At 45.8% G+C, this 21,252-nt stretch overlaps 4 protein-coding genes and 1 pseudogene across 4 annotated transcripts; 3 read left to right on the forward strand and 2 right to left on the reverse strand.

The window, feature by feature from the left end:
- Positions 1-441: 441 nt before the first annotated feature.
- LOC120650177 lies at positions 442-3,755 on the reverse strand (annotated as a pseudogene).
- Positions 3,756-4,611: 856 nt separating this feature from the next.
- LOC120650178 (E3 ubiquitin ligase PQT3-like) lies at positions 4,612-9,677 on the forward strand. The gene is made up of 7 exons (XM_039927201.1): positions 4,612-5,307; positions 6,456-6,558; positions 6,869-7,009; positions 7,098-7,147; positions 7,541-7,930; positions 8,101-8,860; positions 8,991-9,677. Exons 1-7 carry the CDS (start codon positions 5,124-5,126, stop codon positions 9,382-9,384), a joined length of 2,022 nt encoding a protein of 673 aa, XP_039783135.1. The 5' UTR covers positions 4,612-5,123; the 3' UTR covers positions 9,385-9,677.
- A 922-nt stretch (positions 9,678-10,599) lies between these two features.
- LOC120650179 lies at positions 10,600-12,855 on the forward strand. Its single transcript, XM_039927202.1, has 3 exons — positions 10,600-11,086; positions 12,308-12,398; positions 12,630-12,855. Exons 1-2 carry the CDS (start codon positions 10,705-10,707, stop codon positions 12,364-12,366), a joined length of 441 nt encoding a protein of 146 aa, XP_039783136.1. The 5' UTR covers positions 10,600-10,704; the 3' UTR covers positions 12,367-12,398; positions 12,630-12,855.
- Positions 12,856-12,857: 2 nt separating this feature from the next.
- Positions 12,858-13,643, reverse strand: LOC120650180 (ferredoxin C 1, chloroplastic-like). Its single transcript, XM_039927203.1, has one exon. The coding sequence runs from the start codon at positions 13,505-13,507 to the stop codon at positions 13,067-13,069; it is 441 nt and encodes a 146-aa protein (XP_039783137.1). The 5' UTR covers positions 13,508-13,643; the 3' UTR covers positions 12,858-13,066.
- Positions 13,644-16,639: 2,996 nt separating this feature from the next.
- Positions 16,640-20,715, forward strand: LOC120650181 (cytochrome P450 87A3-like). The gene is made up of 10 exons (XM_039927204.1): positions 16,640-16,772; positions 16,871-17,157; positions 18,318-18,642; positions 18,774-18,923; positions 19,230-19,481; positions 19,604-19,693; positions 19,824-19,902; positions 20,047-20,153; positions 20,266-20,396; positions 20,485-20,715. The coding sequence occupies exons 2-10, from the start codon at positions 16,937-16,939 to the stop codon at positions 20,573-20,575; spliced, it is 1,446 nt and encodes a 481-aa protein (XP_039783138.1). The 5' UTR covers positions 16,640-16,772; positions 16,871-16,936; the 3' UTR covers positions 20,576-20,715.
- Positions 20,716-21,252: the final 537 nt, after the last annotated feature.

The following is a 21,252-nucleotide window of genomic DNA, read 5'->3' on the forward strand; positions in this document are numbered from 1 at the left end:
CTGCTCTCTCCCCTAACCGGGGGCAGCGGGAGGAGCGGCTGTAACACACCAGAGTGGTGAGTGTTAGGTTCTGGCGCAACTCTAATTCTCTGGGTTACCATGTGGGGTTGCCCCGTGGTCGCTCTGGTTCGCTCGTATGACCCCTCGCACAAAGTCTTTTTTTTCATATTCTTACAAGCTGGCCTGGTGCGTGCTAGGCCCGATCGTCTTCTTCCAATCTCCATGAAGGCGCTAGAGAGATCTCATCCATAAAGGCTTTGGCACGGAGAAGGATTGTCGTTGACGGCGCGGGCAAGTTCCTCGGAAGAAGGCGCCTTTTGTTTGTCACAATGTGTCACGGAACAACAGGAGGGGCCTGCATTTGCATTTGTTTACTCGGGTTTCCATACGGGCGCAATGCCCTCTGCTCGCTCGTATAGCTCATTTATACCAAGCAAAATGTACAGTCATAGCTGCGCACTATGAACTAGTCATAGTAGTCACAGGTCGGATATATATTTACCATGTCCAGCCCCCAAGCTACATCATACAAACCACAAGACTAGTCATAGTGCGCAGCTTGAAGCTAGCGTCAGGAAAACATACTGCGCACAAACTTCACTGACGATCCAGAGAAATACATGTAGTAATAATACTCAGACTTTAACGCTCAGAAAACCTTCGGCAGCAAACTCAGCAGCTACCACGATTACACTGCTCAATTCTTGCCCCGACCACGCCTAGGAGGCACAACAGTCCAGCCATCGACATCTGAGGCAGCCTTGGAGGGCCTTGGCCTGTCCACCGCCATCTCCTCTGGCGCGGCAACTGCTTCATCATCCATCATTGACGTGTCGTCATCACCATCTGAGCTATCACTGTCGTCGTCGTCGTCCCCCGCTATCTGCTCAGGAGAAGAAAAGCAGTTATGAAGCGTATGTACCTAGCACGGCTCCAGCGGAACTGCTGCCGGTGCAATAACAGTTTGACCAGGACTTCTGCAGATTTCAACCTCAGCTGCTTGATCAACTATGAATGATATCGATGTGAATCGCCCTCACTACTCTACTAAAAGGTGCACTATTGGAATTATTTATATCAACATCAATCCCCATATAGTCAATATAGCATACACATATCAGCTCAAAAATTATTTGCAAGGCTAGCAATTCCTCAAATTTACTTTGCTGAGGGAAAACCTAAGCAAAATCTCCAAAGAACTGGTAGGCTTCACAACCAAACTCCTCGATCAAGTGTAAATTTTGAAACTAATCTGCTTCAACCAGCTAATCGGAAGAATGAACTACTGAGTAGCTTATGCGATATCCAATAAATTATTGGCTACATTCAAATCAACATCCCAAAACAAGTTACAATGGTGGTCCAGCTCTAATTAGGAAGGAAATGATGCTTAATGTCCCCATCTTACACACAGGGAGCAATGTGCACCCAATAGTACATACCTGTCTACTTTGGAAAACAGCATTCCCCTGAACATGCGAATTCCTTAACTTTTCTATAGACGAATAGTTACTTTGCAGGCATTCTTCATGCATAATCAGTAACTGTTTAGCAAGCTGTTTGCAACAATAACAAAAAAAATGAGTGAAACTAATTAACTTATGTACAAATACAGTTAATACAAATAAATAACTTCAGAGTCCCTTGTACAAATAAATAGCATTTAGTTAATACAGTTTGCCCTTGATTACGAAAAAATCAGACTATGTGCTATAGAGTTTTAAATAACTTCAGAGTCCCTTGTAGACAAATTAGATATAGTAATTCATATAGAACAATATCAAATTCATCCGAGGAAACAATAGCTATTTTTTCAATAATATATGTCACGTAATGCACATGAACTCCCCAAACCCAACATTCACTCAGTAAAATTGGATTAATGTCCATTACCATCCAAGTGCTTATCAACCATTACTTCTTGGGCTACCTATCTGGCACATAACAATAATTCAAAGGCAGGTGTCATGATCCAAATGGGTAATATCATGTACACAGTACACTCATGCCTTAAACACATCTGACATCTCCTTTACATTAACCAATTGGAAAGAATAAATTAGTTCACGTGAAAGTAAGTATGTGCTGTCAAACTTGGAGGGAATAGAATCAGTCAGCTTGTAAAAAACAGGAAGGTACAAGTACAACAATCCTCAATGTACCAATCAACAACAGTAAAAGTGACATCCGCGAATGTTAAATCAAGAACAAACATCATTTTTTGTAAGAAAGAAATATGCATACAGATCCACATTTGAAAACAGTAACAAAAAAATATGTACCCATACAGTTTTAACCAAACTAGGTTCGGCTGGGGCAAAACTTTATCAATTTAACAGTTAAAATGTAGGTTGATGCTGAACATGAATAGACGGGAAATAACTACCTCCTCAAAACTATTATCCTGAAAGTCAGCATTGAACAATTCAGATATCTTGGCATCCATCATATCCGCTAAGTCTTCAAAGTAATGTGGGCCTAAAAGAAACCTTGTCAATAAAAATGGGATACAAAAGTTTCCAAGTTCAGAAAATTGAACCGTAAACATGAAAAAACAAAATTGGATGAAAAATCTTGATTTCTAAAATTATACTGAAGCCATAATAAAGGGAACCAATATTCCAGTTTACCCGAACAGAATTCAATTCTCAAGTAAAAGATGTATAAACAAAATCCAATTGAATACGGCTATGTTCCCCTGAGTGTAACAGAATCCATTAGAGTTTATAGGCAGCATAAGGCTAAGCACAAAGTATCAAATATGGAGATTGTGGCTAACAATAAAGCAATAGAGTCCCACAAATGTGCCGTAAAACTCGATCAATCCCGTAAACCATCTTAACCTCTCGGTGGTAAAGCTGTCCTCATTTTTTTAATTGCATAAGAGTCCGAGAAGACAGCATATGTGCCAAAAGCAGCTGACGGGATAACCGGTGTTGCTCAAGTATTTGATCAACATGATACCATGGCACTCAACCTATAAACCTATATTCAGCTTAGAATCACTACATTTAGTCAATGCCCGTTATACTAGTATGGTTTTATGTATAAGCTATTAAGCTAGCAATTCAACGCTGTGAGGACAACACTTTATGCCAAATAGGCCACCCATCCTATTTTATGGTAATTCGGTGTAAATCATCATCTTTCCACTTTTTAGATTAGATCATGACAATCCAAGAGAGCAGCCCCCACAAATAATTAGAAAACCTCATGTTGCCCAATAAATAATCACAACAATTAAAATAATCAATTCACACAAAGCGTGGCGTTCTTCCCATAGAGAATTAAATCACGCACATAATCAAGAATTCCGAATACATGCTCAATTGCACACGTAAAGAGAACTTCCAAAAATCGACCCCAACTCCAAATCCTCCAGACGAAGCTAGCAGATTTCAAAACTATCTTAAAACCCACTAGCAAACACACACCTTTACTACAAGATTCCGCATCAAGGCCAAGAAAATCAGAGGAGGATGTTGATGGAAAGGGAGCAGCAAGTACCCTTGGAGTTGCAAAACCAGGAGAGGATGGACGCGGCGAGCTGGTCGGCCTTCGCGCGGGAGTCGCAGCCGCGCCCACTGGTTCTCCACTGCCATCTGCAGCGCCGTCCACCGGCCGAACACCAGCCCGATGCCCTCGCCAAGCGCGGCACTCGCCTCGGCGGAGATCGGGCCGCCGCCAGCGCCGCTGTTGGATGCGGCCATGCTGTCGAAGCGTTTGAGAAGAAGGACGATGACGGCTAGGTTTTTTTTTGTTTTTGCGCCTCAGCGTGTCCGCGTGTGGAAGTCAAGTTCGCAAATGCCATGCAGTTAGTATATCTCATTATATTCGTCTCGCAGTTTAATTTTAAAATTTTATAGTTAGTTTTATAATTAATTTTTATTAATATTTTTAAATATTAAAATATTAAAATTCTTTTTGATATGATATAAACTAAAATTTAGTCTCTGAAATCAAATAACTCTTAGACAGTTTCAGTGGGTGTTTCATGGACACAATTACTTAAATTAAAAACTAGATAACTGTGCTAGATGAGTTTCATGATGATGAAACTCTCCTCACATTTAATAAAACTCTATCATTCTTTTCTTGTCATGTCAGCAGAAGTGACGGTGTTTTGTTATGAAATTGTTTTCTCTCTTTTCACGTGGTTTATGTTACGTGGAACAGATTAGTATGGGAGCATTTTTTATGATATTGTGTGTGATAATCCATATCACTAAACTAGTACGCATGGAGAAAAATATATAGAGGGTTCGACAAGGACATAAGTGTATTTGTGCGACAATAACACTCTCCTAGTAATGTGTATTCAAGTGGAATTTCGAAAAATGAAAAATTTAAATGGCCGATCTTTTTAAAGGAGTGACAGGATTTTTTTTTGGACGCCTTAATAAGGTGACATGACAAACTTTGTGCATCATGACGAGTGACGGTGGTTAGCTGTCCCCGTTTTGGGCTTCGTGAGTACGCATCTATTTTTGGGCTTAGAGCTAGCTCTCAGGCTCCGCTTCTGAGGCCTGGCCCAGGACAACCTACTTGAACAATGGCGAGGGGCCCGGCAACACAGGAACCTTCCTGGCCTCCCCTCCCTCCCGCGGAAGCGAGCAAGAAGAAGCCGTGCCCGACTCGTTCACGCGTTTTCAGTTCTCACCTGACACCTCAAAACTCCAGGCCCCCCCGCCGCCGCCGCAAAATTCTCCAACAGCCTCGCCTGCCGCACCAACCTCAGGAGCCCTAGCCCCGGCGATACCCCCAGATCCGGCGGCCTTATTCGGCGCGATCGGCTGCTCCTATCCCCGGTAGCGGCGCTCCGGCACCACCGCTCCCCGGCGTCCCGCGCCGGACTACCCCGCCTGCGCACTCCCCCCGGCGTCGTCCCGAGGAATCAAGCGGTCGTCGGGCTTCGTCTCCGCCCGCCCGGCCTCGACTCAAAGCGATCCGCGAGCTCCCCGCCGTCGTCGATCCCACCCCGTAGATCGATTTGATCTGTGATTCTTCTATTGTTGAATTTCCGTGTATTTCATCCGATAAAAAAAAAGAGAGAGAAGAAGATTGAGGCCATCTCGTGAAAATTGTGAGAAAGAGAGGCCTCGAGGACTCGCCACCCATCCATCATGGGTGTTGTGTATTACCAATATAAGAGTGAAAAGGATATCTATTCTATGCAAGTGCCCCATGCTTTTATCTCTGTCTCTGAGCTTAAGCAGCTTATCAAGACGAGTGATAAGCACGGTCGTGGGCGAACCCGCGGCCGTCCCACTGAGGATATTATCATCTCCAACGCCCAGACTGGCGAAGGTTCGTTTTAACGCCGATAGCTTTGTTCTACTCGATTTCTCATGAAGCAGCGCATATGATCTCGTAAAACCTCATTTTAGTTGCCTACTTGCCTTTGCTCTATGCAGCACAACAGATTTAATAAAATTATGTGCAATCTGACATTTATTATCACAGTTTTGGAAGATAGGCTATGATCTTAGCTGCTGAGATGTTTGGATTCATGCTGTAGTCTTTAGGAGTTAGGACATGTAGTCAACATCAATTTGTTCATGATCGGGCGACCAGGTCTATTCAAGCGTTGCTGGTACACTTTGTTTTGGAGTTCATTTGTGGATGCCAAGTGCGCAATCGTTGCTCAGAACATAGCAACTTGCTTACTGTTTTATTGGGCCTGTTTGGTTCAAGACCTGGCAGACAGCTCCGTTGCCAGACAGTGCCGCCAGCCGCCAGGTGTCTGAAATCGGATGCCTGGGATCGCTCCTGCACCAGGCAGCTGCGGCCAGGAGCAAACCAAACAGGTCCATCGTGTGTACTTTGGTCCCATTGATTGTGGGGCTATTTCTTTGTTGATGCAAATTGAAGGTTATCAAACAAATTTCAGCCCAGTGTTTTGTGGTTCTTGTTTGAGATCACAAAATATTCAGTTGAGGCTGCGGATAGGTATTTGATGCAGTAAAATGGTTGCGTATATTGCTGAGACAAAGATGGGAGCTGTAATATTGTACAATTAATATATGGTCTCCAATCTCTTTGCATGCATGCCCATGGGATGTGCTTCAGAAGGTGTTCAGCAAAGCTGTAATCCTTGATGAAAGATTTTCCACATGTAAATGAACATCCTCCTAGATTGTACCTTGCAATCCTGAAGTATACATTTGTATTCGTAAATTGTAGTGAATTGTAACATCTTTTTTTTTCAATTTTTCTTGTTCTCCTGATACTATGCATGGATCCAGTACATCTCAATAGCACACTGAGATATCCCAACTGTGAACTTAAGCCAATCTGTCAATCAAAGAACATAGGCTACATCTTAACAACTCAATTTGGCACTTAAATGCATCGTGTGGAGCACATGAGAAGAATTCTCTTGCCACATACAAGAATATGCTTGGTTTAGTGGATTGGTTAACATTTCTAATTTCTGTGTTTGTTCTTGAATCCAGAATATACAGATGAAAGAGCATTGGTACTACAAAACACAACTGTGCTGGTGCGCAGAATTTGCATTCCTGGACAGCTATCAGAGAAAATTGTCTTGTCCCCTATGTAATGTCTTCTCAATCTTTTACTTCACATTTAAATTCACTGTTGCTCTGTTTGGACAGAGAAGTTAGGAGACAGATATTTGCAATCATAGAATTTCCTTGTGGAACCTGCATTCCGCTGAAACTTGCTGACCTGCCCCCCAAAAAATAAAATAAAAAACGGTTGTTTCTTCGAACCCCCTCTGTCCAATTAGATATCAATTGCAATGTCACCTTGCAACAGGTCAAGCTTCAGTTAAATTTGTATCAAATGAGAACATGCAGGGTAGAAATGATAACTAAGTATACTAACTTTGTGTAACTAATTGCAGGAGGGAAGTCACAGAAGGATGTTCTGCACCTTCAAGCAAGTCAGTGGTTACTGATTCAAACTCAAAATCATATTCCTCTGTAGGAGTGCAAGATGAAGATGCTGCAATTGCAGCAGTGATAGATGCAGCTGAAGTGAAATTGTAAGCAAATCATATTCCTTTTTCTTACATAATATTTGTAGTTTTTTGTTGCCTCCATTCTGACAATCGCTTTACATGGTGTATGCAGGGAGCAGCACCCGTCTAAAAGAGGGCACGGCAGTGGAGGACGCAAATATGGTAATGATGATTCTTCGTTACTTCAATTTCACTCATATTCTGCTAGCTGTGTTAAGATTGCAGACCAAGTAGGTGCCCTGGGAAAAAAAGATATATCGATTTCTTTATTATATGGAAAGGTGCAGTTATGAAGTACTTTCATATATGCCACAGATGCAATAGTAATCATTTTGTCATGTTAATGAATGTGTTAAGAATTAAGATAGCTCAGAGATTCCATTTGACTCTTTAAGTTCTAACTAAGAAGATGATCCTGATATATTTGACAGTATTTAAACTGATTTTCATTACAACAGCAAAGCCTTCAATTTCAAAGTGATATGTGTTATTGTGGATTATGTATTGTAATTGATTCTAAACATACTTTTGATGTGTTCTAAATGATGAATGAAGGTCATGGACCATTGGAAGGGGAGACACCTCCACCAGGCTATGTCTGCCGCTCTTGTGGCGTTCCAGGCCATTTCATTCAACACTGCCCACGGGAAAGCAAGACGCCTCCACCTGGATACATCTGCTACAGATGCCAAATCCCAGGGCATTTTATTCACCATTGCACGACCATTGGTGATCCCAAATTTGACCATAATAAAATGAATCGGTGTCTTGCCCCAGTAGTAACAGTAAGTCCTGTCAATGGCATTCTGGAAGAACTTGTCCCAGCTGCACCAGTGAGTGCTGTTGGTGACTTGCCAGCAGAGCTCCACTGCCGACTGTGTAAAAAAGTGATGATAGATGCAGTGTTGACAAGCAAGTGCTGTTTTGACAGTTTTTGTGATAAATGTAAGTGGTTTTCATATACTCCATATGCACATATCTCTAAGATCCAAAAGTATTCGAGATGTGTTACAGTCCAAGTTTGTTTCAGTAATAGCAGTATCTAATTGTTTCCGTGTCAAGTAAATATATGCTTCGAACAGATGAGGAACAACTTCTTGTTTACCTTTTGTCAGGCATTCGGGATTACATTATTATGGAATCAAAGTGCTTTTGTGGAATCAAGGCACTAGCAGATGACCTGATTCCCAATCACACACTTCGGAGCACAATCAGCAATATGTTGGGAACACGGGCTAGTAGCGGTGGAAGTGGTACAACTAAGCACAGAAGTTCGTCAGGAAGCAACCTTGATTCCAGATTACAGAGCCATATCCCTTCTGCTACCTCAGAAAGGAAGATGAAGCAATCAACAAACCTCCAGCTATCAGCAGCATTTGCACCTGATGATGGACTCGAGGTTGCCACAAAAGGTGATCTAGTGAATCAGCCTCTAGATAAATCAGCATCTAATGTTGATACCCTGAGCAAATATGAAGGCAGTTCTGCAGAAGTGTCAGTAGAAAAGGCTGTAGCAAGTTCTGAAGTCCTCAAAGTAAAAGATGGAAGTGGGTCGACATCAAAGGTCACTACTGTTTCAGGGGCCCTAGAACACAATGCCACTAGGACAAATCAACAAAAGAAGAAGCGGAAGAAGGCAGATTCAGCTAAAAACGTTCAACCTAACAATGTTGACTACGGTTACAATGTTCCATTTGACCCTGCATATTATAACCCTTTTGTCAGTGGGTATCCTTGGGTACCTGAACCTTACATGTACAGCTCTATGGGGATGCCTTATGGTGGTTATCCAATGGACCCATATGGTGTTAATTGCTTCAATGGCATGCCACCGCAGGCTCTTGCCATGCAAGGCTATCCAGCAAGTTATCAAAGGTATGTATTGTATTAGGCTCCTCAGTAAAGACTAAAGACTGCTCTTCTGCTGAATTGTACTCTGCTGCCAGTCATCAAGAGCTCCCCTATCCATTGCAAAGCTAATCGTTCATATTTTCCATTTCTTTAGGCCTGGAACTCAGCCCATGCATTACCAGGGCAGTGAAGCTGTTGCAACACGTCCAAGGCATGATGAGAGACCTAAGGACAGTAGTTTTAAGCCCCAATCATCAGAGTGCAACCGCCAACTGGGATCTTCTCATGGATTAGAATCAAGGAACAGAGCAAGGTCAGGCTCCGAGAGACAGCACCATGTGCGTTCTGACAGGGTCTCCGATGACCACGATGAGAGCCACTCGAGTAGGAAGAGAATGCGCCATCCTTCTCCAGTGTATGGCGACAAGCAGAGCCGCCAGGCATCGAGGCACGGTTCCAGGAGTCGTGAGGATTCAAGCGACGATGAATGCAACTTCAAGAGGAGTTGGGGCCGCAGATCATCAGTCGGTGTGGAGATAAGGCACTGACGAATGAAGATGGGACATGGGAGTACAAGTGGAGAATTGCTGATCAGCAATGTTCGCTTATAGATTTATTTTACATGTAATTGTATTGTATGTATGCCCTCAAAAGTCAAAAGAGGAAAACTTCTCTGAAAGCAGAGGAAAATTAGCAGATTTTTCTGAGGCCAAATGTAGTCAGATATTGATATACCGCTCTGTACAATGAGAGCATATATTGCCAACTCTCGTGTCTGTAATTCAATATGCAATGTCGTCGAAGATAAATGGAATTTCTCTAATTTCCGTGTGATTTTAAATATTTGGTCCACTCACCCTTCCATACCCGTTTTGCTGTTGGCATTGGTATCTGAAGTTTTGAAATAGGGTTACAGGTTTTTCAAAAAAAAGAAATAGGGTTACTATAGCTTGCATTCGTTTCTGATGTTTTGAAATATACTACTGTGGCTTGCAATTTGTTGTTCCTCGGTAGCAAGTGCGTTCTCTCCCCATTCCTGCATACTTTGCGACACATGATTAAGCTGCTTGACAAGCTTCTGTCTAGTCTCTATTTTGAGACTCGCAAGTAAAAAAAAACGACCCCATCGTTTTTCATTAAGAGGAAGCGACTACGGTTTCTCCCGGTCGTGGAAAACCCCCCGAACCCTGGCCCATGTCCGAGAGGGCCAAGCCTTGCGGCGAGCACAACGAGAATTTTTTTTTTACCCACGAGCGAAAATTCGTCCCAGTTGAGATTCGAACTCATAACCTCGTAGGATTTCATTAAGAGGAAACGACTACGGTTTCTCCTGGTCGTGGAAAAACCCCCGAACCCTGGCCCATGTCCGAGAGGGCCAAGCCTTGCGGCGAGCACAACGAGAAGATTTTTTTTACCCACGAGCGAAAATTCGTCCCAGCTGAGATTCGAACTCATAACCTTATAGGAGCGACGCTTTCGGGCTGGACTACACAACTCGGCCGCAAGAGACTCGCAAGTCGCAAACAGCAAATTTGAAATCGTGTCTAATATAGGGGAAAATAGCCGGTTGTGCAAAATACGAGTACAGAACACTATGATACGAATCACCGAATCAGACGTCTTCAGTTCACCAAACAAGAAAAAACACACACACACACAAACTAGACGTACTCGCGAACCCTCGCCTAGCTCCACACGTGTGCAGCGCGCTGGCCTGCCTCACCACTTCACAGTTGACCGTTCACACACGAGACAATCACAGCGTCCACTACTGCTGCTACCGCTACCAGACGCCTCCTCGCCGGCCGCACCGCTCCCAAAGTCCCAAGTCTCAACCCCGCACACGCTTCTCTTCTCCCTCTCCTCCGATGGCGACGCTGCAGCTCAACCACATCGCGCGGGAGACCTCCGACGTGGCCCGCCTCGCGGCCTTCTACGAGGCCGTGCTGGGGTTCGAGCGCGTGCCGTCCCCGGCCTACTCGGGCTTCCAGGTCACCTGGCTCCGCCTCCCGGGCTCCCCCGACGTCGCGCTCCACCTCATCGAGCGGGACCCGACCGCGGCCCCCGTCGCGGTGGGGCCCGGCGCCGAGGGCGCGCCGCCGTCGCAGCTGCCCCGGCGCCACCACCTCGCCTTCTCCGTCGCCGACTACGACGGGTTCGTGACCGGGCTCAAGGCGCACGGGACCGAGCTGTTCGAGAAGACGCAGCCCGACGGCCGCACGCGCCAGGTCTTCTTCTTCGACCCCGACGGTGAGAGATGCCCTGCTCCTCGTGTCTCGATTTCTACTCGTTTTGCGGTGATCGAGAGAGGTTACGGAGGCCGCGCTTCTGTCTGTGTTGCTTGCTTTCCTCATCGTCGAATCGATGAAAAATTGGGTTCGTGCTTGTTGCGATTGGCTGGACAAGTATAGCTCTTCAATAGTCCACAACCTCGAAAGTTCTGAATTGGCTAGAGAACATAATACAGAGCAGTAAACCACTGTAATTCAATACTGTTCCATTGAGTTTCGACTTTCGACACAGACCAATTCTACAAAAACAGAACATATATGAACTTGTTGCATCTTAGAGGGGGTGTTTTGAACTTTGGATCAGGGACTGCAGTACATATAACATTGGAGCATAGTTCAGTGCAGTCCCTGTTTCCTAAGCTTGCTTGGATCTCATTCCATGAGTTGCGCTATTTGTACAACCTGTGTATTATGACGTTATTCTGAGAATTGCAGAATTGTTGGGATTGTGCTTGTTGTGTGGCCTACTGGTGCTAACTCGGCTTTTAAGTTACAGCGCTAGTTCATGTTCCTGGGATTTTCGCTAGAGATATACATTTCATTGCAATTTATGCATAGTAATAGGGTCACTTTGCTGTTGAAACCAGAGAATATCCGGAACTAAGCTATCCAGTGCCTACCTGATTACGATCAAATACATTAAGGTGTAGAAATGTATAAGGATGAAACACTTCACTTGTTTAGAAGAATACTTCCTTTTTTTCCTGCGGAAATGGTGTTAAAAGGGTGAAACCTGACTTGGTTCAGAGATGCCTAAAACCATACCTCGAAGAGCTTGGCAAACATTTCTTTTTAGGAGAAGACAGACGCTTTTTTTTTTCTTTTTATTGTCCACTTCTATGGATAGAAGTTCCTCCAAGAGGGTTTAGTCCGTTGCTTTGCATATTAGTCAATTCTTCAAAGATTTTGTGTCAATTGTAACTCGGTACTGGTCTGTGCAGCACTGTCATATTCTATAATGTTACTAGTCTTGCAGTCAGAAGTTTATTGATCGCCAATCAGTACTCAGTCACTTGACTAACTTTGACTTGTAAGCGATCTCAAAAAAAAAAAAACTTTGACTTGTAAGCTTTGGGATAAACCGATAATTAATTAATTATGCTTTCGTTTACCTACCTTTCTCGGTTATCTTTTCCTGTTAAGCATAAACACAAAACTCCCTGCTTTGGTTCTGTTGCAGGCAATGGCCTAGAAGTTACTAGCTCAGCTGCAGGCTCAGCTGCAGGCAGTGATAAGTAAGCATGATGTGCTATCTACTTCTGCTTTAGCCTGTAAGTACGCCCTTTTTTTTGGCATATTTGTGTCTGATGTTCTTTGGTTTAGTGCCGGCACGCTCTCAGTTCCCAGCAGTAGTCAGTAATCTGCTGCTGTTGTTGGAAACTGAGAAGGCAGCTGCGCAAAAACCATAATGGAACTGAAAGTAGAGGGAAATGTGGCACCCAGCTGCATATGAGCACTACATTGATGATCTGATGCATCCCATTTCTGTGAATCGGTTGCAGGCAATGTAAATCGAAGATGTTACCAGACCAAGCTTCGTTGCGATAAATAAACCCAAAGCTTATAAAGCAATGTACATTTGCTTTCCTATGTTGTAACACGACTCTGTTCGCGACTGGACTCTACTGTATGACAAATGAAGTTTGAATGCTAGCTTCTTGTCAGTTTCGGATCCATGGTTGTAATTCCAGAAAAAATAATAAATGGCTAATTCTGTGTTTCACCAAATGTTAGGGAAATGGTCGATTTTCCTACTTGCATCAAAATTCTTCTCACACAGAACTGACAAGAAATTTGGCAAAGAGGCATACCACAATAGCCATTCTCAGAAAAAGTTTGTGTCACTAGAGCTAATCGACAGAGGTGTACAAGTCTCGGATCATCATTATTACACAGCCGGAGGTGAGGTTGTTGCCCGGTCGCCGGCGGCGGGGCGTCATCAGTCGTCGGCGGTGGCGAGCTGCACCCGGAGCAGCTCGTCCTCGGGGATGACGCGGATGGTGCAGTCGGAGCGCGGGTACGCGGCGCAAAGCAGCGCGTAGCCCTGCGCGACGACGTCGTCGCTGAGCATGCCGTCGCTCTGGTCCACCTCCCCGGCGACCAGCCGCGCCGGGCACGTCATGCACACGCCGAGCTTGCAGTCGTGCGGCACGTCGAGGCCCTCGTCCAGCGCGCGGGACAGGATGGTCTCGTCCGCCTCCACCTCCACCACGCGGGACTCGCCGCCGTGCTCGATCGTCACCTTGTACGCCCGCGGCGGCGCCAGGCCCAGGCGCGCGCCCCGCGGCCGGGCGGCGGCGGGGCGGCGAGGGAGGCCGGGGCGCGGGGAGCGGATCGGGGTGGCGAGGCGGAGCAGCGAGGCTGAAGCCGCCGCGGCCATGGTACGGTGTGCGCCGGGCGCGTGCGCGAGAGGGAGGGTGCGACGGAGAGTGAGGGTGGCGGTGTGTGGCTGTGGATAAGGTCTTCCTGTTTTTCATTCCTTCTTTTTTGCTTTTCTTTTTCCGTGTATAATTTGAGTGTATGGGGAAGTTAAGGAGGAGAAAATGTGGTCCATCTTTTACAAGTCTGGATCACCAGCACCCTTCTCCTGAACTGTGCATGTCTGCTTCAATTGTTTGCCGCCGGCGTGATATTGACCGTAGATTAATAAGCCGGCGGCGGCCAGGAAAAAGAATAGATAATCCCTGCACATTGTCTATCTAGAAGAAAAAAAGAAACAATATTGCATGAAAGATTATGCGACATACCGGTCCTATCTATAGCAGAGGACTTGTTCAGTTGATTCCCTCCACAAGGGGATTGACGAAGATTTTCACTTGTTGGAATTCAATCCCTTCCAACCTCATCCAATCCTCCTCAATCCCCTCCAAACGCGACAAGCTCTGATTATTTCCATCTTGCTGTGACGGCATGATGTGCTCCCCCATCCTTCCTCCCTGGCCGCTACACTAGACATTTTTTTTTACCCTTTTCTCGACACCACTCACTAATTGTTGCACCCGTAAATTGCAGCTCTCCACCTTCTAGGTCCTTTGTTTAAGCTTCTAGGCAGCTTTTCAACATAAAACGATAGAAACTCAAATAAACTACGAACTTCTCGTGCAGTTTTTAAAAAGCTAATAGTTCAAAAAAGCTAAATTTCTATATAAAATTGAAAAGTTTCTGAGTTTTTTTTATAGCTTTTTAGTCCAAAAAGGTAAAGGCATCATCTAAAGGCTATTATTAGTTTTTCAAAAGCAAAACACAAAAGCTCAAAAAACTATAGCTCGAACAAATAGACCGTACAATAGTCCATCATCTCTGTTATACCTCACCTCCCAACAGTTCACTTCTATGCATTAAAAAACATCCTAACTACGATTCTCCTCCCAAGTCCGAAGAAACTCTCACCATGACGTTCCGTCTAAAACTTTTCTCGATTTTAAACACTTGTACTTAGAGCAAGACTAGTAACCAGCCAGCCGGCGGCATACACAGGCATGCGCCCGCTAGTGCGCCTGCTGCGGACTGTGAGTGGGCGGCAAGGTATATGCAGGTCCACCAGCAGAGAGGTATGCGCCCGCGTGAGCCGTCGGTTAGGGAAACATCCACTTTCCTCTCTCTTCTCTCTCCTTCACGTAGAATTTAGACAGCTTCTAGCCTGACATAATACTTGCTTTTTGAGGGACCGAAACTGGCGACCAGAGGGGGGTGAATGGGAGCCGATCAAGATTTCTCCGAAATTCGAATCGTCGGCCTATGTCCCAAAATCACCGCAAACCCTCCAACCCAGGTCAGCGAGAATAGCTATGGACCAGCTATCTCGAAGCAGAAGGCCCAGGTTGCAGCACGGAAGCAAAGCGAGTGAAACTTCACAAATTGCAGCACAGCACACACAGACCGGTCTGACTGGTGTACTGGACCGGTCGGGCTGGGAATTTCAAACTGCAGACCGGTCAGACCGGTCTCTCCCAGTCAGCCCGCCAACAAAGCTCCAAATGTCAAATCCCGAGCAAACGAAGTCCAAATCCAACGAAACTTGGAGGAAAACTTCGTAACTACCCCGTGAACATATCCCCAAAGGATCTCACCCAAAAGATTCACGGATTGAGAGAAATCGAGGAAAGATCAAAGAGGATTGGGGTTTTCTCAAGAATACAAAATCGCCAATTCGTGAGAACTCTCGATTCCAGTAGGTTTAATACACGGCTAGAAGGATTAGAATCGTCACAAAGAGTCCATCAAACCACGAATTCAAGGGTTGATCTCCTCCAAACAAGAAACACACCAAAAGAGGAGAATTAAACCCAAAACGCAAGAGAGAAGGGGAGGACGAGATGCTCAGCACACACAAGTGAATCTCAAATAAATTTCATCCATTAATCACCGAGGAATTCACCTATACAAAGGCTAGAGCGATCCGCCCATCATCCACCCACTAGATTGAAGAGAATAGCTATAATCTAAACTCTTTTTGCGTTGGAGTCCTTGGCCCTAACCTAGAACAGAGACTGGGAGAAGGAAAAACTCAGAGAAAACAAAAGACTCAAGAGACTCAATCAGCCACGGGCTGGTTGGGGTATTTATACCCGGCTGCTGCAGCCAGACCGGTCAGACCGGTCCAGGGGACCGGTCAGACCGGTCGGGTCAGCAGCACCCCGCTGTACAGCCTCGATCGACGGCGGAGCTTCTTTCTTCGACTCGAAGTCTTTGCTGCGATGCCGCCACGTCGATGAAGATCCGGTCCGCGGTTTTGAAGGGTCCGCGAAACCCGGGTAGGTGGTCGGTTTTGAAAAAACCATCAAAACCTCACGCGCGGGAAGATTCCCGCCTCCACGCCATGGCCCTAGACGTCGTTCCCGCCTCGGCCTCCTGACGGCCCTAGACGCCGTCCGACGCCCGTCACCTCCTCGCCCGCAGCGAGGCCCTAGACGCCGTCGACGCCCGTCGCCTCCGTCAGTCCCGAGACCGACGCCCGTGCCTCCACGACTTGGCGTCTTCAACCGCCGTCCGCCTCCTTGGTTTTGTGGCGCAAACCAAGAAACCCGTCTTCTGTCGCCGCTTGCGCCCTCGATCCAGGAGTGGACGCCACAGCTGCCGCCCGATCCGAGCTCCGGTCATGGCTGCCCTTCACCGCCGTCCACTGCACGGTCCATCGGCCACAGCACCTCCACGGCTGCTCCCCGTCGACACTCGACGCCCGTGTACCTGCAATCCAAAGACCAAGTGCACGATCATACCGCACGGTTGACAATTCACTCATCACAAGCAGAATAGAGTACTCAACATTCCTCACTCTTATTAACAAGATACAAGTAGTTAAAGTTTGAACATTCTCACTTACAAAGTGAGCCAAACACACGCCTAAAAAGCTGTGAACGTTTAAGTTGCGGTGTAAGCAAAGTTTGACTGCTATCCAGACAGGCCTCACCAACCGGACTGGCCGGCGTTGCTACTTGAGAGGGCTGAATTTAAGTCCCATATACTAGAGACAAATTCGACGCTGGACATGCATGGCCTGCAAAGATGACCGGTGCGCTGCTCTTCATTGAAGCCCATCATCCGGCTGTAGGAGCTTGTTGTCGAAAATTCTTCATTTCCTTTCATTCCAGATATTCCACACCGCGACCATCAAGATAGCCGCCACCGAGCGATCTTCTTCGAAGGTACAGAAGCCTCCGTTTTATTTATAATTTTTGCCTTCTTCGTTCCTTCGACCAAGACTCAGCTTAAATAGAGCTGCCACTGTACGTTCGTGTGACAGCAAAGTAGCAGGGTGTGCGCACGAAGGACGAAAGAGAACCAGGTACATGCCACAGGTCAGCTAGAAATGGCCATGGCCATGGATCACCTCGCTGCTGTGCTTGTGGCTTTAGCGCTAGCAACCTTGCTGCTCCGCTTGGTCTTGGGATGGAGGAGGGGCGGCGGGGCGTGCGAGCCAAGGCTGCCGCCGGGATCGAGGGGCCTGCCGCTCGTTGGGGAGACGCTCGAGTTCTTCACGGCGTCCCCGACCCTGGAGCTGCTGCCCTTCTTCAAGCGACGGTTGGAGAGGTAACGCAGCTCACTGTCCATGAGTCCTAGCTTATTGTTCCTTTTCATAATACAACGGCGCGCTGTTTAGGGATTATCCGGACTTTAGCTATAGTCGAGAGTATTAGTTCAGATTTTGGACCCGGCCATAGGGAGAGAGCTCTAAAGATAATGATCGGTGGAGAGCTTCTAGCCCCACCAGCCACCATCCTACATGTTCATGTGAGCTATGATGAGTATATGCATATCAAGCTCAATTTTTAAAAAATTAATAATTCTTCACCCACACAGCCAGATCAAAATTCGATTATAGTACTATGTTCGTATTAATACGAGCTTCAAAACAAGATCCCACTTGAGTATGTTTTGCTTAAAGTGGTGAGGTTACTTTTTCAAAAACAAACCTTACTTCCTCTACCGTATAAATTAGTCACAAGTTACTTAACATCATGTACACTATTGATAAGTTACTTCATGTCACAGACCAAAAAAAATACTTTTTTCTAAAATAGACATGCTACAATATTACTTTTCTTAACTTTCATGAAGTATAAAAGTTACTTCCTCCGTCCTGAAATGTATGTCATTCTAGAGTTTTTATGACAGATTATGGTTCTATAGAAAAGACTCTCATACTCCTAATTATTAAGCATTGGGAATTTGCTAATTAAACTAGCATGCATTTTCCCATGCACCTCCCCCACATGTACCTCCCCCTACATGGTTGCATGCACATCTTTCTATTAGAAAAGATCCGAAAACGTTACACAATTAAGATGGTTGGATTCACTCTCAACCTAGAATGCACAATTAAGTACGAATCAGAAAAGTTACTCTCTTTCTAACATTATTAATGTACTATGAAGTTACATCTACAGAATTTTCACGGAGTACAAAGTTGCTTTCTTTAACACCGGAGTCCTCAAATTATCTTTAAATTAAATATGAATTTCCTTTTTTGGAATCTGATGTGATTGTGCTTCCCATTTTAAGAAAGTTTAAGGGCTCTCCTTTCAAGACTAAATGGAGAGACCTTGCTATTTAAAATTTTACCTTAAGATTATTTTTTAAAAAAAGGTTTTCCGATAGATTTTATTTCATGGCATCATCATTAATAAATCGTGACAACAACCGCCCGGGCCGGGGCCAACGATCTCTCGTGCATGGCGCATCCTCTGCAGGTACGGGCCCATCTTCCGGACGAGCCTCGTCGGCGACGACCTGGTCGTGTCCCTGGACCCGGAGTTCAGCGCGCGCGTGCTGCAGCAGGAGGAGCGCGCCTTCCAGATCTGGTACCCGTCCTCCTTCATGCGCGTCTTCGGCGCCGACAACGTCATCACCGCGCTGGGCCCGCTCCACCGCCACATCCGGGCCCTCATGCTCCGCCTCTTCGGCCCCGAGAGCCTCCGCCTGGCCCTGCTCCGCGACGTGCAGCGGCGCGCGCGCGCCGAGCTGCGCTCCTGGCTCGCCCAGCCGGACGTCGAGGTCAGGACGGCCACCTCCAGGGTATGAACTGTGTTCATCTCTGCCGCCTCTCTCACTCGGTCGAGTCGTCGCCGCCGACGCCGGTGGTCTTCGATTACAGTTACAGCCGGGTACTGAGCAGACAGTCTCCATCCATGCTCCCTGTCCTGCAGATGATAATTGGCGTCACGGCGAAGAAGCTGATCAGCCACGACGACGCGGCGTCGCAGGGAAGCCTGAGGAAGTGCTTCGACGCGTGCACCAGGGGCCTCCTGTCCTTCCCGCTCTGCGTTCCCGGCACAGCCTTCTACCAGTGCATGCAGGTGAACCAATTAATTAAGCATGCTGCCATGAGCAGAGAACTCTCTACGAATCTGCCTGCACGGCCTTCTTCAACCAGGGAAATTAATTAATACCCCGTTTAGTTCGCGAAAATGTTTGTGTTTTGACACCGTAGCACTTTTGTTGTTATTTGGTAATTAATGTCCAATTATAGACTAACTAGGCTTAAAAGATTTATCACATGCTAATTAGTTAGACTGTGTAATTAGTTATTTTTTTCAACTACATTTAATGCTCCATGCATGTGTCCGAAAATCTTCAAGCTTGCTTCATCTCTCTCTCTTCAGGGACGCAAGAAGGTTATGAAGATGCTGAAGCAGCAGCTCGGTGAGCGCAGGAACGCGGCAGAGCGCGAGGCGGTGGACTTCTTCGACGTTGTGATCGACGAGATGGACAGGCCGGGCTCTGAAATGAGCGAGAGCATCGCGCTGGATCTGCTCTTCTTGATGCTCTTCGCTAGCCACGAGACCACATCGATTGGGCTGACCGCCATCCTCAAGTTTCTCACGGACAACCCCAAAGCCCTGCAGGAACTAGCAGTAAGTGAAGTAATCATCAGTGACCATTTTGCTGTTGCCACATCACAACACTGCTAGTTCCAGAGAACAACAAAATAAACGGCCGCAAGATTTATCTTTGATGTGGCGATCGATGTTTTCAGGAGGAGCACGAAAGCATCCAGAGAAGAAGGGCGGATCCGGATTCTGAAGTCACCTGGGAGGAGTACAAGTCCATGGAATTCACATCTCATGTATTGATGGGCATTTTATTCGTTGGATCACAACACTGTCAACATACAACTTCCTGTGCATTGATCTGCTTTCTTCTTCTTCTTCTTTTTTGAAAAGATGATTGATCTGCTTTCTGCATCACGTATTCAGGTCATACATGAAGCTCTTAGGCTGGCAAATATCGCTCCGGTAGTGTTCCGAAAAGCAAAACAGGATGTGCAGATAAAGGGTATGCATCTTTTCTTTTTCACCATGTTCTTCAGTGAGAAACAGAGAGCTAAATTTTCCACATATCATGTTATCGGTCATTGACTCGATGTCCTAATCTATCCAGGGATATGTGATCTTACTTTGAACTTATATGTGCGTGTAGGTTACACTATACCACAAGGATCAAAGATCATGATCTGTCCATCTGCAGCTCACATGAATCCCAAGGTTTACGAGGATCCTTCAGTATTCAATCCGTGGAGATGGAAGGTACGCAAAACTCGGAACTCACATGCCCTGAAAAAAAAAGAGTTGAATCTCACGTCAACATCAAGAGTTAGAAAGGAGAGTTATATTAGTGTCACTGCATGCATGTGTGTAGGGTACTCCTGAGCCTGTTGGAGGCTCCAAGGATTTCATGGCCTTTGGAGGCGGTGTGCGGCTATGTGTGGGTGCAGACTTTGCCAAGCTGCAAATGTCTATCTTCCTCCACTGCTTACTCACCAAGTACAGGTACTATACTTTTATTTCAAAAAAGAAAAACATTACGGAAGTTTCGAACCATATGGCAAGTTAATGTTGTGCTGACATGCATGAACAGATGGAAAGTCATCAGTGGAGGTACCATGGTGTTCTACCCAGGGCTGCGATTTCCAGACGGCTTTCACATCCATCTTCTTCCAAAAGATTAAAATGTTTTCTTTTTGGAAAAAGAATTATTGTTGGCAGAACTTAAAGCATGATTATGCTTTGCTAGTAATAGTGCCCGATATATCCTCATCCACAAGTTTTCGCCACACAACTGAACAAAGTTGGCCTTCGTCGCATTTTTCATTGCCTGGAAACAGATTCCTCTGCTCAGCTTGACGAATTCTCTACAATTTCACGTCGCATGCTCAGCCGGGCCCGGGCGGATAGCTCGGATCGTGCGAATTCTGAGTTTTTTTTTTGTTGCAAAAAGGATACTTCCATTTATTGAAAAACAACCTGTTGTTCAGGGAAGCCGTAATTATTTCACAAAAAACCTAGAGCTTCACTTAAGTCAACCTGCAGTCTGAGGGCCCTCACAGGGTTTTCTCAAAATCCACCTTAGATTCTACTAAAATTAACCCGCAATCCATCTTTTTGGTTCTTTTACAAAATAAATCTCGGATTCTCATGAAATGAACCAATGCAAGGATCAACCCATTCCTTCGTCAATTTACAAACTGAACTTTTTTTCCTCACGAAATTAATCCGCAGCCTTATCAACTACAATCCTACAAGTGCCTTCCTAGTAGAAGTTACTACTACTACTACTACCAAGAAGACGCCGTGCACCTGCCGCTACACACCCCGGGCCATACGGCTGCACAACACATAAACGTGC

Source organism: Panicum virgatum, chromosome 9K, assembly GCF_016808335.1.
Source record: "Panicum virgatum strain AP13 chromosome 9K, P.virgatum_v5, whole genome shotgun sequence".
NCBI lineage: Eukaryota > Viridiplantae > Streptophyta > Magnoliopsida > Poales > Poaceae > Panicum > Panicum virgatum.

Excerpts from the sequence above, each read along its gene's own strand:
- LOC120650178 (XM_039927201.1), top strand. The coding sequence starts at position 5,124 with ATGGGTGTTGTGTATTACCAATATAAGAGTGAAAAGGATATCTATTCT. Across the intron at positions 7,148-7,540 it reads CAGTGGAGGACGCAAATATG|GTCATGGACCATTGGAAGGG; the intron begins GTAATGATGATT and ends TGATGAATGAAG. Across the intron at positions 8,861-8,990 it reads TATCCAGCAAGTTATCAAAG|GCCTGGAACTCAGCCCATGC; the intron begins GTATGTATTGTA and ends CCATTTCTTTAG.
- LOC120650181 (XM_039927204.1), top strand. The coding sequence starts at position 16,937 with ATGGCCATGGCCATGGATCACCTCGCTGCTGTGCTTGTGGCTTTAGCG. Across the intron at positions 19,903-20,046 it reads ACAGGATGTGCAGATAAAGG|GTTACACTATACCACAAGGA; the intron begins GTATGCATCTTT and ends ATGTGCGTGTAG. Across the intron at positions 20,154-20,265 it reads TCAATCCGTGGAGATGGAAG|GGTACTCCTGAGCCTGTTGG; the intron begins GTACGCAAAACT and ends GCATGTGTGTAG.
- LOC120650180 (XM_039927203.1), bottom strand. The coding sequence starts at position 13,507 with ATGGCCGCGGCGGCTTCAGCCTCGCTGCTCCGCCTCGCCACCCCGATC.
- LOC120650179 (XM_039927202.1), top strand. The coding sequence starts at position 10,705 with ATGGCGACGCTGCAGCTCAACCACATCGCGCGGGAGACCTCCGACGTG. Across the intron at positions 11,087-12,307 it reads CTTCTTCTTCGACCCCGACG|GCAATGGCCTAGAAGTTACT; the intron begins GTGAGAGATGCC and ends GTTCTGTTGCAG.